Source organism: Uranotaenia lowii, chromosome 1, assembly GCF_029784155.1.
Source record: "Uranotaenia lowii strain MFRU-FL chromosome 1, ASM2978415v1, whole genome shotgun sequence".
NCBI lineage: Eukaryota > Metazoa > Arthropoda > Insecta > Diptera > Culicidae > Uranotaenia > Uranotaenia lowii.
This window is the reverse complement of record NC_073691.1, coordinates 770,552-785,994: the sequence shown is the minus strand read 5'-3', so window position 1 is coordinate 785,994 and position 15,443 is coordinate 770,552. Positions and strand designations below refer to the sequence as shown.

Sequence of the window (15,443 nt, the reverse complement as noted above, 5' to 3'; positions counted from 1 at the left end):
GCTGTTAATGACTTAGTCGATAAGTTCACTCTCTAGTAATTTGATTTCAGTCTTTCCCGGTCCGAGGTCGTTGGCAAACGATGTATCAAACGGGTCGATATCTTCAACGTCGATTGATTTGCTCGCTTGCGGTGTAAGAACTTTCACGAAAACTGCGCTAGCGTCTTGCGAGTTTGAGAGAATATCCTGATTATCGGTTGACGTTGAAGCTGGAATGAGCTCGTCTTCCAATAGTTTCAGTTCAGCTCGGCCCGGTTTGATATCAATAGCAATAGATGTGTCAAATGGGTCTATTTCTTCTGGCTGCACCTGTTTAGCCGGTGTTAGAACCTTTTGGTTGTATTCTTCGCTGATTCCAAGAAGGTCTGATTTTACTGATTGTTTATCGGCTACAGCAACCGGTGAAGAAGCTCGTGGATCAAAGTCCGGATCAGATAGACTGTGTTTCAGTGAAACACTGTTAAGTTCTTGTTCAATCAAGTTCAACTCCAAGCTAGTGGGACCAATGCTCGGTACGAAAGAAGTATCGAACGGATCTACTGATTCCGATTCAGGAATTGAAGACTCACGACTGTAGTAAGGTGTCAGTGGTTTTTTGGAGACCGTATTATCACCGTCGATTTTCAGTAGATCTGGTGTTGGTACAGCAAACACAACCGTCTTATTTCTGGCTGCTGATCCGTTGATTTGTAAACTTAACGAAGATTTACGTTGAGCGATTACAGTGGTGTCTGGTTTCGTTTCAACCTCGATGGATTGCTCACAACCAGCTCGAGGATCGAAATCAGGATCGCTCAAGGAGTGACTCAAATTTGGTGCGTTGTTGGTAAGTAACTCTTCTTCGAGAAATTTCAATTCAGTTTTACCTGGTGCAACGATAGAGTCAACCGCAGATGTATCGAAAGGATCGACAAATCCAACTGAATCAGCTCCCGGTGCTAAGAACTCCAACGGAGTCTGCGCAAGTTCGTTAAGATCAGTAGTGCTTCCGGATAAAAGGTCTTTAGCTAGCGGTTCCTGAACCAAAAGGCCTGCTGTATTTTCCTCCGAAGAAAAAAGATCCGGTGTCTTGGCACGATTAGGTTTCTCGACTAAAGGCTCTTCTCCGGCTCGAGGATCAAAATCGAAATCGTCTTCGTCTGCAGCTGTAGGAAGTCCTTCTTCAGCTCTAGGATCAAAATCGTCGTCCTCCTTGGCAGTGGCTGGAAGAACACGCTCTACAAATCCAGTATCGAATGGATCGTCTCCGTTCGGATTAAAGTCGTCGTCGTCGTCCTCACCGATAAGCTCCGCTAAGTGAGACTTGGCAGCAGGACGAGGTGGAGGTGGACGAGACGGTTTCTTGGAAGCTAAAAATAAATTTCATTACTAAAATTATTCTATTTTTTATCGATTTAAAAAGATCTTACCTTCCGGATCAGTGAGTAATTGGAATTCTTCTTCGTTTGCAGTCGAGTCCCGTTTTTTGAGGTCGTCGAATTCGTCAAGATCAAGTTCAGGTTCTTCTTCCTTTTTAGTTTCCTGCTCTTTTTGTAGTGCTAAATGCAGAGAAACACTCAAGTCAATTGGACCTGTATCGCCAGGAAGTTCATCAGTTGGATCGTCTAGAAGTGTGAATAGTGGTTCGGCAGCTACTTGCTCAGCGACAGGTTTGTTTAGATCCTCGTCTTCCTGTCCGTCGTCAAAAGATTCCAACAAAAGATTTTTAGGTCCACGACGTGGTCTACGAATGGAAGAAGTTTTCGTAACAGTTTCTACACGACCTGTGAGGACCTCAACAGCTGCTCCAATATTAACGATCTTCTTTCCACGTTTCGATACGTCCGGTCCCTTGATAACTTTCTCAGCGTAGGAAGTGTCGAATGGATCTGGTCCCTCAAAGCTTTCTAACTCTGGTGATTCTGGAACGTAAGCGATTGGCAGTTCTCCAGAAGCTATAGCATCAGTGTAGTTGGTGTCAAAGATATCCTCCTCAACCTCTGAGTTGGGTTCTGAGTCGGAAAGTTCAACAACAGCGTTGATGAGTGCTTCGGCAGCTCGTTTCTCTTCAGCCTCTTTGGCTGCCTCTCGAGCCGCTTCTTCTGCCCTCAAGCGCTCTTCCTCTTCACGTTTAAGTTGTTCTTCACGCTCTTTTTGTTCAAGCTCAACTTTAGTCGGTACTTTCTGAAAGAACGATTTCTCCTTTATACGGTCTAGATCTTCTTGAGTTTTTCGTAGCACTGAGTCAATACCAGTTGTTAGAGCTGCAAATTTGGACCATTCCTCAGCGTTGTCCGAAGATTTTTCACCCGATTGGCTCGGTGTATCTTCACTGTCTGATGGTGCGGCCGAGTTGAGTGCCGACTGATTCTGATGCTCGCGACGATATTGCTCAAGCTCTTCTTCGGTGAAAAGTTCTTTATCTTTTTTGGATTTTTTACCTTTCTTCTTTTTCTTCAGTCCTTTGGGTAACTTAAGCATTATCTAAACAGCCGAGACATCGAAGCGTCTACCAGAGAAGTAGGAGTAAATTAGAAAAGCTTATTTACAAGCATACTTCCATGATTCAAGGTCACGCCTTATCCAAACATCTTTTCTCCAACCCTAAGATTTTGTTACATCAACACGCACACTCTCCCTTCCCTTTGGCAGTAACTTGGCATCCTTTCCTTGGAATTGATTTTATTTACTTTTTCTTCTACCTATCTAGATTTTACCCAATCAAATCTGTATTCCTTGCCAAACCATACTCAATAATTTTCCAAACTTCCTTTTTCACTTTGGCTTCCTATCCGATAAATTATTCAATTATTCATCCTTCCATGGGCCACTTATTCCCATTTGCTATGAGTCTACGGGAAACCCCAGCTATTTATAACCACTGAAAACGAGCTGCATCCGCTCGAAGTAATTTAAGGAATTACGAAAATCTCGATAAGAGAGAGATTTTTTTCAATGTAACTTTCTCAAAATATATGAAATTTAAACACAGGTTGAAGAACACTACGAAATGAGTGTCATTAGGAAAATATCAAGAAAAAATTATTGATTTTTATCTCATCAATTGAAAATGCACTTTTGTCCTGATTTTATTTTTCTTTCAAATTTCCTACTAAAGATTGTGAAAAACTATTTTGTCTATTTAAAGTCCCCTTTAAAGATATTTTACTCTTATCGAAACTGGTAATCTTAATCATTTTCCTTTTCGAATTGCGTGCAAATATCTTCGTTGTGAAATTGGAGATTTGCTTGACACTCATATTTTCAGTTAAAATTTTGCCATGATTACGTTTACATTTTCCTCTAAATGTATACTTACGTCTCTTTGTACACTCTTGGAGAGACTTTTCCGATGAATGTTCACTTAATTTTCACAAGTTTTCGCAAGAGGAACGATAGTGTCCTAGCCAGGATATCTAACACCCACCGAAAAATTTTCACATCTGAAAGTCGTTTTGAAAGCTCGACTGGGCTTGCCCCGTGGTCGATTACTAGTCGAGGTCGATTTTAGACTTTCGTTGTAGGTCAACAATGTTGTTCGATTCATTCATTCGATTTATGAATGAAACATACCGAAAATTCGTAATTTTTATTTAGTATTCACACCAAGCGATGCGTTGAATCACTTTCAATGACAATTTTCTGCCTAGTTGATTGCTGGTTTTCACCTGTCAAAGACAAATTTGACCTAAAGGCGACCACCCACGGTCCGGGTATCGATTCGAGTGATGGCGCATGCGTGGCCGCCATTACTGTTGTTGCACGCCGTACATCCTTGCAACGCACACTTGGATTGGCCGGGCCAGATTGCGTAACAGGCAACGAAGTTTCTTCCTGTGTGATGACGATAAACTGGAAAACGCTTTGACATTGGGGAGCTGAAAGATGCATTGAAATCTGTCAAAAGTCCACTTTGTCGACTTGGCTGTCACACTTGACTAGATGAGGGGAGGCAGGAGTTTTGTATTTGCTTTTTGGGGGAAAGCTTTTATTGAGATTTTACACCCCAACGGTGAGCTATGGATGTTTTTCTATGTACAGTTATTTCGTCCTTATAACGTCATCACGTACTCAGTGCAATGTTTACTAGATTGAGAGATTTGCATGACGTCATCAAGTATTAGAAGGCTTCTTGTTTTTTTTGTTATTATTTTATTGGTGAATTTACTGCACACATTTCTATGTTACATGAAATTTCCGCGGTGAAAACCGGGGGAATCGAAATAAAAACAGTTCTAGAAGGTTTTAGAGAACAAGTCCGGCTTGAATTTCATCTTTCAACAATTCCTCATCGATTCCACCATGCTAGTTGTGTCGCATTTTTAAGTTATTGATAAAATAAGATTTTTTTTCCTTTTATTTTCACTCGAACTGTAAACTGGGCTTTAGATGGGTATTACTTATTTTCTACTATTCCTAATAACTGATTAATCTCTCCATAAAATTCCTAATAACTTTTTTGTCTTAACTTTTATCTTCTCGGGTCTCTAAAGATCTTTAGTGGCATTGAGTTAAAAAAAGAGTAATAAATAATTTTGTAAATCTACAAGACGACCCACAAGTAATAAATTGAGGGTAATTCATCAATGTAATGGACAATAAATACTAGGAGAAAATAATGTACTTCAAGTACACTGGTTTTCAATTCAATCTAAAGTGCCATGAATGCTTATTTTTCATTTATGTTGATATTGTCTAAGAGATTTACAAAAAAAAAGATTTCTTTATACTAGTTCATATAATCAAAACTAGCCACCCCAATAGGCGATCTCTTTAACCGGCCTTTTCAAAAGATTCGAATAGTTGGGATAGCGTTTCGGGTTTCCTCGAATCATACCGTTCTCGTGCAATATCATGGTCTCCGTCTGACAGACACTGTCATACCACCAATCGTCAATGTTCCGGTAGTGTTGAATGCGTTCCCTCGCTCCAATATCGTGAATTTTCCGGCATAGTTCACAAAACGGTAGACTCTCCTCGATCCGGTAGTATTGCTTCCACCAAAAATACTTGACATACTCATGTGGATTATTCACCAAGTACTGAAGATACTCAACCAGCTGTTGCACGCTTCCAAACTCTTGCACGTCAATGTAGGAATGCGGTGGAATGAACTTCCAATATTCGGCCGCCCCAAAAACCACCGGAATGATGTTGTTCCTCAAAGCTGTGTAAAGATCCTCCGAAATGTAATCTTTACACAGCGCTCGTTCGAAAGCTAAGAAGAATTTGTAGTCATCGTTGAGCAGGCGCGTGCAGTCGCTAGTATTGGAACATCTGGAAAAGATAAATCGTTATTAAGTTAAAATCTGGTTGAAGAATGTTTAAGGATATCATATCTCGCAAATTGATTCAACTTACTTCTTCTCAGCGCAATCTCCGTACTGGTCAACAGCTATGTACATCTTTATCTGACGTATTAACTTCTTTTCGAGAGAATCTTTCGAACAATCTGCGTTCAATTGCACTGCCATTTTCCTCTTACGCTGAACCAGTTGCATAAAACTATCATCAAAGTAGCTCCGATTCCAAGACCTCCATTGATGTAGCATGTGCCGCACAGGGCCTACTATGTTTCCACTGTTGATATCAACCACATTCCCAAAGTTCCACAACACTTCCGAATCCAACCTAAACGACATTGTCCAGTTGAACAGATTTTTCATTCTTCCCAAAACTTTCTTGATTTTTGCTGGCGATTGCCGGTTGGCTTTGATGTAGATTTGGCTCGGCACTCGATGCTCTGGCAACATGTGTTGCAGCGATTCGCTCATGTTGTCATCCACGTGTAATATAATCGCGTCGTAGTCCGTTATTTGATTCAAAAAGTAGCGATTTCTTGTAACAACACACTCAGTAACTGGACATTTCAGCTTTTGGAAAAAACTGGGGCCAACACTTTCGTGGGGTAAGGACCATTCGAAAAGATGCTCGAATTGCGTATGCAACAGAATATTTCTAATCCGGGAATCCTGTAGCTGACGTTCTTCCTTCTCATCCAACCAGTTTTGCATAACTTCATAGTTGTGATGCGATGACATCAAGCATAGTCTATCGACGATGAAATGCAGACACATCGACAGGAAAACAACTGTTAAAATGTAAGTCCAGAAATGTCGCAAAAAGTGCCATTTCTTTTTCCAGATTACGTTTAAACTAACCATCTGGGCACGAGAGTAGAACTTCACTCGGGAACCCCAAAAAGTTGACTGAATTCCCAGTGTGGTCTATGATTTCAAACCACATGTGGCTAGATAATAACTAAGCCAGCCGAAACATTGGAGGTTTTTTCCTAACGAGTCAACAAATCTAAGCTAACTTTGACGGGTTTTTTTTTCTAACGGTGCGGCACCAATTACCAGTACCGCATGCCCAACTTTGATACAGAGAAGGAAGACTCGCCTCGCCTCGCCTATAAGTACTGAAATTTCTTCTAAGCAAGCGCGCGTAATGGTTCGTTGATTTCGTCATAAATTAAGGAAATCCAAAACTAAGTTTGTTGTATGTGGCTAGAAAATTATGGATGTGGATTGGTGTTATTTATTCCGGATTCAGACAAGTGCTGAGAGCCTCATACCGGTCTTTAAATTTCATTCCACATGGAAAGCCAACGAATAAAACTTCTTCAGTTTCTTGGTTTATCATATCACAGAATCTCAACATAGGTGAGTATTAACCTAAGTTTGCTTTCTGTCCCGCAAAAACGGGTCATGTCCCGCTTTTTTTTCTCAAAATGTCCCGATTTTTTTCTCGGAAAAGTTTTACAAAGTTCACTGACTAACACTGGGAAAAATCAAACTTAAGTCTCAATTTAAATTCATTCTTTCAACACAGAAAAATCTTTCAAAAACGTCTTTTTCTGAATAAAAAAAAGGCAACATTATTCACGCATGGCAAACTTTGAACACTCGCCTCGCCTCGCCTCGCCTATAAGTACCGAAATTTCTTCTAAGCAAGCGCGCGTCATGGTTCGTTGATTACGTCAAGCATTAAGGAAAGCCAACACTAAGTTTGTTGTCTGTGCTTTGATAATTATGGATGTGGATTGGTGTTATTCCAGATTCAGACAAGTGCCGAGAGCCCCATACCAGTCTCTACATTTTCATTCCACATGGAAAGCCAACGAATAAAACTTCTTCGGTTTCTTGGTTCATCATATCGCAGAATCTCAAAACAGGTAACCTAGGTTTGTCATGTCCCGCTTTTATGTTGAATGTCCCGCTTTTTTGTTGAAAGTGCCGCTGTTTCGCTTTTTCCTTAAAATGTCCCGATTTTTTCCTAAGGAAACTTTAACAAGTTCACTTACTAACACTAGAAAAATCAAACTTAAGTCTCAATTTGAATTCATTGGTTAAAACCACAAAATCATTCAAATACGCCTTTTTCTCAAAAAAAAAAAAAAGACAACACTTTTCATAGTTTATATAAGATCATATTAAACAACTCAAAAGCTCTTAGCATAACAGTAAGACTTTGATTCAGTTAAGCGTTTTGGAGCACGTTCGACCAATGTATGAAGAAAATATTGTTTAAGTTGCTTCTAAATAATTATACATCATAAAATTTTAGAGATTAATACTGTCTTTTAAATAACGTGTCAATTCGCTAGAACCGTGGAATAAACAGTGCATATGACAAAAAACCGTGTAAATAAAAGCCATGTATAAAAAACTAAGCAAAATCAATCCGCTTTATGAAAAAAAAAAAAAAAAGGTTAGGGGGATTGGGGATTTGGAAACACCGCATCATTTATTCAGTCTGAGTGGAAAATTTCTGCATTTAACCGAAATCTTTACTTGCTTTGAAAATGAACGGACTACTAGAGATTTAAAAAAAAAATGAAAGGCCTGTGGTTAGTATATTAAATATGGAATAATCATTTCATCGCATCTTTATTTACTTTAAAAATGAACGGCCCTGTATTGTTTACTCAAAAAACAACTCTCAACCTAGTTAACAATCATTAATTGATGTTGAATGTTCTATATAAGAATTGTATATGGTAAACCGGGTGGATAAAATCATAACAATCAGTTGATCACTCAATAACCAGCTAGGTCTTCGGAAAGCTGATTTGCTCTTCATTTTTTCACGTTTTAGCTAGCATTATATTCATTAATAAGATAAGAAAAAATCCAATGTCATCTTCAAAAGACCAACAAACTTCATAACATAATGAAATAGAGGCCTAACAATACGATCAAAATGAAATAAGAATTAATTTTCGTTCTAGAACGTGTTTTTCTTTGAAATTTCTGCCATTCTCATAAAATTTTTCGAGACAATCGTTTTTGTGACGTCATAAAAAATCTAATATGACTCTCGGCTCATTCAAATATTCCTTGCCAATGGTTTGTATTTTAAAAGTGAAATAATCTGTCTATCATTCTATCAAACAAAAATTCGATGTATTGTTCTTCCTAATATGTATTTGATAGACTACACTGGATTCTTTTTCAAACGATCTTATTTTACACGGTTTTATTTTAAACGACTTTTTTTAAACGATTTTCTCGAAATAAGACGATTTTTGAACATGTCAAAAACAGGTTCTACACATTCCCGCTTTTTGTCCGAACCACTCTTGGGTGGTAAATGGATTCAGACGTTGCTTCTCGACGGAAACATTTGCCGGAACGGCCACTTAGAGACTCTGCGGAAGTTCCGGAACAACCGTGGCTTAAAACCCAAAACAAAGCAATCCAAAACAAATCTTTGAGCTTCCCGGTTTCACTCAAATCACTTCAAAATGGGCTACCTGGTTGGAAATGATCGATTTACAGTCCAAGTTGGCCACTTTACTCAAAATGAGCGATGAATTTTGCCCGGTTGTTTCGAACTTTTTTTACACGATTTCTTTTTTTGCACGAACAAAACAATCGTTTAAAAAATGAATCCAGTGTATATCGAAAATGGGAAACCTAGAATTTAATAATCTCAAATGGAGCGTTGAGTTATTCTGTTGTTTTCAAATTGAATCTGTCCGTATGATCCACTAAGTTTAAAAAAAAATTGCGGAATACTATGAAAATAAAAAAAAATAGTGTTGGTATTTTAATTTCACAAAAAAAAATTAAAACAATTATTTCAGTCAATATTGAATGTTTTATTTATATTTTGAAGATCATTCTTAGCATAGAAGAGTTCAAATTTTCCGAAGTAGCTACTTATGCTTTCTGTCGTTCTCATATACATTGATCAATTCTCGAGCAATTTAATCATTTTGTCAATTTACAGTTTTATTGATAATTTTAAAATTTGATTTTCGTTTCTTTTCGACAAACTTCGGCAAACCACCACGCTTTGATGTTTCGATAGTATTGAACTTTCTGTTGGCCATCGACGTCGTGCAGCTTTTTGCACATTTCACATAAAGGTTCCTCCATGATTTCGGCTGTATCCACAACCTTGTAGTGCTCCCTCCACCAAAAGTACTTTACATACCCTACAGGGTTCTTCACCAGGTACTGCAAATACTCTACCAGCTTTTCGACGCTTTCAAAATCTTCTACGTTGATGTAGGAGTGTGGTGGTGCGAATTTTGCATAATCTGCTCCTCCAAAGACAACCGGTACTATAAACTGACGCATGGAACGGTATAACTTTTCCGATATATAATCCTTGCAAAGCGAATTTTCAAACGCAAAATAAAACCAATAGTTGTCTTCGAGCATTTTGTCACATTCCTCTGACCTTCTAGGGCACCTTGAACAAAACAGAAAATGCTTGAGATTGGGATTTTAACTTAACTTTTACTAAAACTTACTGTAGATCGCCACATTTCCCGTAAACGTCTATCTCCATGAGCTTCCTAATGCGTTCGATCAATGTTTCTCGGTTTGAAAAAGAAACGCATTTGGATGAAAATTGTGCCCCTATTTTAGTTTTTTTGTCCGTCTTGGCCAGAAGCAATTCATTACGGTAGCTATTATTCCATGGCTCCCATCGAGGATCCTCTGTAGGGCTTACCTGTAAGCCACTTTTCAGAGAGATAAATTTTAAGTAGTACCATCTTATATCGGAATCCAGACGATAGCTCATAGTCCAGTTATAAAAATCGACATCATTCTCAACCATACGCAGAATGTACGGTGGTGATTCGGCTGTAGCGGCCACGTATATCTGCTTTGGAGATCTCACAGCCGGGCCTTGCATCATACCTGACTGTATCCAACTTTCTGTCATGTGAAACACTAGAACATCGTAGTCCGTCAATTCCACTAACAGTTTTCGGTTCGTGGTGGCCCAACAATCTGTCACCGGACAATTATTCTGCCGAAAGTATTCCGGGCCAACTGTTTCTGATGGAAGCCGCCAGTTGATGTAGTGCCAGAAATTGGTATAGAATAAAATATATTTCGTGGAGCTCGTATCAGCTTTTCCACTGCTCCATTTGACGTCTTCGAGTACTTTATGGAAGCTGCACGTGGGCAAGACACATCGCCGGTTGATAAATACAAACACGCACATTATAAAACTGATTGCAGCAACTATCACATAACACTTAAAAGATTTGCGAATAGATTTTCCCGGCTGGAACCATTGTAAAACTTTTATACTCATCGCGGACCTCTAACGTACTGATGATTAAGCCGCGAATTAAGAAAGAAGCAGGTGCATTTTTGAGACGCAGGGAAAGCTCCGAACTACATGGGTGACGGTTGGCTGAACTTGATTTTCGGCGATTTTTTTACCGGAGGGTAAAAAGAGATCGAAAAATATGCTCCAACAGCGAAAGAAAACAGAAAAACAATAAAGCCGAGAGTATAGTTAACATCCTTGACCTTGTACAACTATGAGGCTACCGTAATTTCGATTTATACGTTTAAGTTCTGATAAAAACCTCATGTTGTTTGTACGCTTCTACCTTTTCTACCAATAAAACTTTTTTCTAGTGTTCGCGAAGTCAAAATAATAATTGAGGAAACACAATAAACATAATTTTTTTAAATCTTATGTTTTTTGTAATACTTTTCTGTGATTTATTCTAGAGATGTACCGAGTATTCGGCGCCAAATATCGCTAAAAAATGATTAAGCGGTTATATTCGGCTCGGCCGAATAGTTGGACTAAGTAATATTAAATTTTTTAAATTTATACTAGAACAGACTTGATAAATTTTTCAACTGATGTTGGATAATTTATAACATTTCCAAAACTAATGTTGGAAAAGCTACAAAATCATCAAAAAATTATGGTTCCAGTAAAACATCTTGTCTGTTTTTTCTCTCTGTAGACGGCTTTATTTTTTTATTATCGTTTATTCCAGATTTTCTTGAAATATCTAGGCATGCTCATAAATCCAATGAAAAATTTGAAAAATGTAAAACCTGACCGGGATGAACAAATATCGTTTAAAACTTTTCGGATTTTACCCGGGTTACTTACTTACTCAATGTTCCAGCGCCAATCCTCCGGTGCATAGGGCCGTGGTAAAAGACTTCCACTGTTGACGGCCTTTTCTTCGATGTCCTTCTGGATTCTATTCAAGCGCCTCTCTGCAAATCTCGTTCCTTCTTTTCGCAGCGTGTGCCTATCGATCTCCACTTACCTTCCCGAATCTCGTTTTCTAGCGCCCTTTGATGACACCGGCGATGTTTTATCTGGGTTCATTCGGATTATTTGCTAAATCAAATAAAAAAACTAAAATTTCTTTTTGACAATCTTTAGATTTTGCGTCCAAAAACGATTAAATTAAACATGAACATCAATTTTTGTTAAATTCTTGGATACGATTGATACACTGCTGCTGTGATTCGATGAAAACTTTAAAGTTAAGTAATTTTCTTTCTTACTTTTTGTGGGATCAGGTTCGGGGAACTCCATACAGGATGCTTACCTAGCGCACACCTGGACACGACGGCGGAACATTCTTCCGGAACATACTTGGGCACTGGGACGTTCGTCATCGCGCGTCGCCTATTCGAGCCGGACTGGTTGCTCAATGACGATGGTGGAAAGGTGTTGGTGTGTGTGTGTGAGCGGTCAATACAAATGTTGCCTATTCACCGAGGGGTGTCCTAATGGCTTTGCAAATGCAATTATAATAAACATATTCTTGGTTGATCATCTGGTATTCCACATCTCCCATTCACTCCAAAAAAAAAGGAAAAAAAAAGTCACTATCTGCCACAGAGGTGCCAGGTGTCCTGATTTATCAGGATTTGTCCTGATTTTCGAGAGTCCGTCCTGATTTTTCAAAAACTTTCGATTTGTCCTGATTTTTGAAAATTTGTCCCTAAAATGTCCTGATTTGTCCTGATTTTCATAAAAACTTCTTAAATATGATCGCATTTATAGTTAAACTATGAGAAAAACGAATATTTAAGTTATAAAATAGTTAAACCCATTTTACAGATGGTAATCTTCGGTTCAGATGGTAACCAAATGATGTTTTTCTATATGAACTACCGGCCAGCCAACTGGCTGCGTTATGTTGTTGCATAATTCAAGGCGTTTACAGCACCTATATTGCGCCTTTATTTATGCAATCTAAGCTGAAATCCATATTATTTTCATCAATCAAGAGGTGTCCTGAAAAATCCTGATTTTTAACTTCGCGTTGTCCTGGTTTTTGACGAAATCACCTGGCACCCCTGATCTGCCATCTCGAATTCCATTCCTTTATCCAAGGAAAATCTGCTCTGAAATAATTTTCACGAAGAGGGAAAAAATACGACATAATATTTTCAGTGTCATTTGCATTTACATCATCTTTAAATGTGTTTCCACATCTTTATGGATAATTTGGGTTTAGCGTGTTTTACTGACGATGATTGTAAACAAACCAGTGTTTTGTTTTTGTCGTTTGTGAGCCAATTTGAAAAACTTCTTTCGAGCTGCAACTTTGTAACGTTTGTAGTCCATCGCTTCTACCAAAACGAGTCAAGGGGAACTTTGTGCAGAAGCTGAGGAAATGACGGAGACAAGACTGAAAAGAAACAACGCGAAAAGGAAACTTCTATCTACAAATGTCAGCCATTCGAAGTTGCCTCCCAACACTTCATACCTGTTGTGAACGGAGGACTACAAAATAAGTATCGGGCATGGCAGGATCCTCTCCCAGTGAATTTCAGCAAGGAACCACTCTGAAAAGACGCCAAATTAAAGTCCGATCGCCTTCAACCGCTCTGTCCCGTGATGGAATCAAACTACATTCTTCAAAACACTGCGGAAGCGCACGTCCGTGTTGCCCAGGTGAATAAGCCCTATAAAAGTTACACAAATATCCAACTTAATTGCACAGTCAAAGGTTGTGAATAAAGGGAAGCATTCATAACGGTCACCGCATCTGGTCACTTCTCTTTTTTTTTAATTATAGCTCTCATCTGCGATGCTTCCGTTGGCGTTCATATTCTTAGGCGGCATCTAAAAAATATAATGAATTGGTCGATGAAAATAGTTACGGTTACGGTCCTGTGCTGGTTTCTTTGATGCTCGCCAAGCCTTCGCCAAATAGATGCGCATCAAGACGATGTCAGCACCAACGAAATCATCCTGTGCAGTACTGTGCCTTGGATCTGTGAGACCGGTTGTGGGCAGAATATCTTGATTCTGAATTCAGTCTATCCATCTGCCGTAAGGCTTCGGGTGCGATTTGGACCACCTGGAGTCGCTGATCGATTCCAAAATGGTTGCTCTGGTGCTAACCAATCTGAGAAATCCCTGTGACAGTGTGCTTAGCAAAATCCAAAATTCGGTTGTCTCGGCCAAACAAACCGGCCAAACTATTCCGTTAGTTCTCTTACAAAGTTGGTACCGGTGCGATAACGCGGTGGGCTAGCTAAGCGATTAATGGTTCTAAAAAAGTAAATTAGGAATGTTATTTTTTTTTTTTTGTTTCGATTATAGTCGTTTTACCATCTTTATGGCATTCGCGACTTTATCAACGTTGCAGTTGGCGGATCGTTATTGAAAAACTATCCGGTACAACTGTGTTCGATGTTTACTCTTGGGCTCGAACTCACGGACATCGGCTCAGGAGACAACAGACTTGCCAACTGAGCTATATCACAAGCCCAAATTAGGAATGTTATGAATTTTCCATTCTGTACCAAAACTATTGGAGGTGTAAACCTTATTCGTTAGCCGCAATATTTGACAATTATATTATTGAATACATCTGCGAATAATCCGTATTATCAACATCAAATTTCAAATGCATGATCCAAATTCAGTGAAACTGCTAGGTCTTCTATCAATTTACCTTCATGTCAAGATCGTTGGTATCTTTCAGATATTTGCTAGCAGAGGAGTGAACAATTGATAGTCTTGCTAAGAAATTTGCAACCCTGCAAGTTAGTCCAGGATAATAATCAGACGAAGCAATAAAGGAAAGTCGCTCAATACGAATACCTTTTATAATCTATAACCTATTACAACCTAGAACCTCTAACTAGTCAGTCTGTAACCGTCATTAATAGAATACCTATTTCTAGTTGAGATGATAATTTTGTAGTGGAAATATGGCGTTTCCAGATTTTGTTCAGGGTTCCTTGATAAAGCTTTCACCGATGGCTCAAAAAAGAGTTTTAAAGCTTGTCAATGCTAGCACCAATAATGAGGCTCCTTTGACTCTAAGAAAAGAAAACAAGGAATGAGTAGATTGATGATCATATCGAATATGTTTCAACTGATTTCGACACTCTCTCAGTAGAGCTGTATAGATGAATATTTAGCTGATATCTTAATGTTCATCTCTTCGATACTTATCGTGCTTAGCGATACAAGTCAATTTTGGTAGTCTTTAAGTCTGAACTCTTTTCCGATTTGAGCTACGGCTCATTTATCTAAAATGTTTCTTGCCTTTTGCTCTGGTAGCTATCTTAAAACAATCTTTGTTAAAATTATTTTAGCTATAGACTAGAAAACGCTTTGCGTCTCACAAATATTTTTGGTTTGCACCGATGAAAGTCCAAATCACGTTCGAACGTCTGCATTCATTTCCTTACAATAAACGTTAATCATCATCACGTCTTAGCTACTTTTTTTATAATTAATCAAACGGAATTCCTCATCGCACCAAATCAAGTGTTGCTGTGTTTCATTCTGCGAGAGATAGAAATCCTCGTCTTGCCAAATATACATTCATGATCACTCATCACGCCTAACAAAGCTAGTTCTTTTTTCATATTTCAATCCGGCTGAAGTCCTCATCGCGTCAAAGTTGCAACCATCCTTTTACTATTGGCGGAAATCCTCATCGCGTCAAAATTACAAAAAAGGGTGTGCCATGTTGTAAGGTTAGTAGTAGCAAATACATTTAAAACACAATACCTATAAAACAATGTTAGGTACAAAAAATCCGACGACGGCTTCAAGAAAGTCTCATTGGTATCTACATTTAATCACAGTTGTTTTCCTAAGAAATATTCATATCATTGAGCTTTAATTTTAGCGGAAGTCTGCATCGCGCTAAGCTAGATTGTGTCAGAGATCTCAGATCTAGTTTTAATACCTGGCGG

At 38.7% G+C, this 15,443-nt stretch overlaps 3 protein-coding genes across 3 annotated transcripts; all 3 read right to left on the bottom strand.

Annotated features, from left to right (window-relative positions):
* Window positions 1-12: 12 nt before the first annotated feature.
* On the bottom strand, window positions 13-3,437 carry LOC129738501 (protein stoned-A). The gene is made up of 3 exons (XM_055729721.1): window positions 3,299-3,437; window positions 1,410-2,488; window positions 13-1,349 (listed from the first exon to the last, which is right to left on the bottom strand). Exons 2-3 carry the CDS (start codon window positions 2,458-2,460, stop codon window positions 13-15), a joined length of 2,388 nt encoding a protein of 795 aa, XP_055585696.1. The 5' UTR covers window positions 2,461-2,488; window positions 3,299-3,437.
* Window positions 3,438-4,247: 810 nt separating this feature from the next.
* Window positions 4,248-6,086, bottom strand: LOC129738505 (alpha-(1,3)-fucosyltransferase C-like). Its single transcript, XM_055729725.1, has 2 exons — window positions 5,341-6,086; window positions 4,248-5,256 (listed from the first exon to the last, which is right to left on the bottom strand). Exons 1-2 carry the CDS (start codon window positions 6,054-6,056, stop codon window positions 4,728-4,730), a joined length of 1,245 nt encoding a protein of 414 aa, XP_055585700.1. The 5' UTR covers window positions 6,057-6,086; the 3' UTR covers window positions 4,248-4,727.
* A 2,987-nt stretch (window positions 6,087-9,073) lies between these two features.
* Window positions 9,074-10,778, bottom strand: LOC129738504 (alpha-(1,3)-fucosyltransferase C-like). The gene is made up of 2 exons (XM_055729724.1): window positions 9,746-10,778; window positions 9,074-9,684 (listed from the first exon to the last, which is right to left on the bottom strand). Exons 1-2 carry the CDS (start codon window positions 10,540-10,542, stop codon window positions 9,231-9,233), a joined length of 1,251 nt encoding a protein of 416 aa, XP_055585699.1. The 5' UTR covers window positions 10,543-10,778; the 3' UTR covers window positions 9,074-9,230.
* Window positions 10,779-15,443: the final 4,665 nt, after the last annotated feature.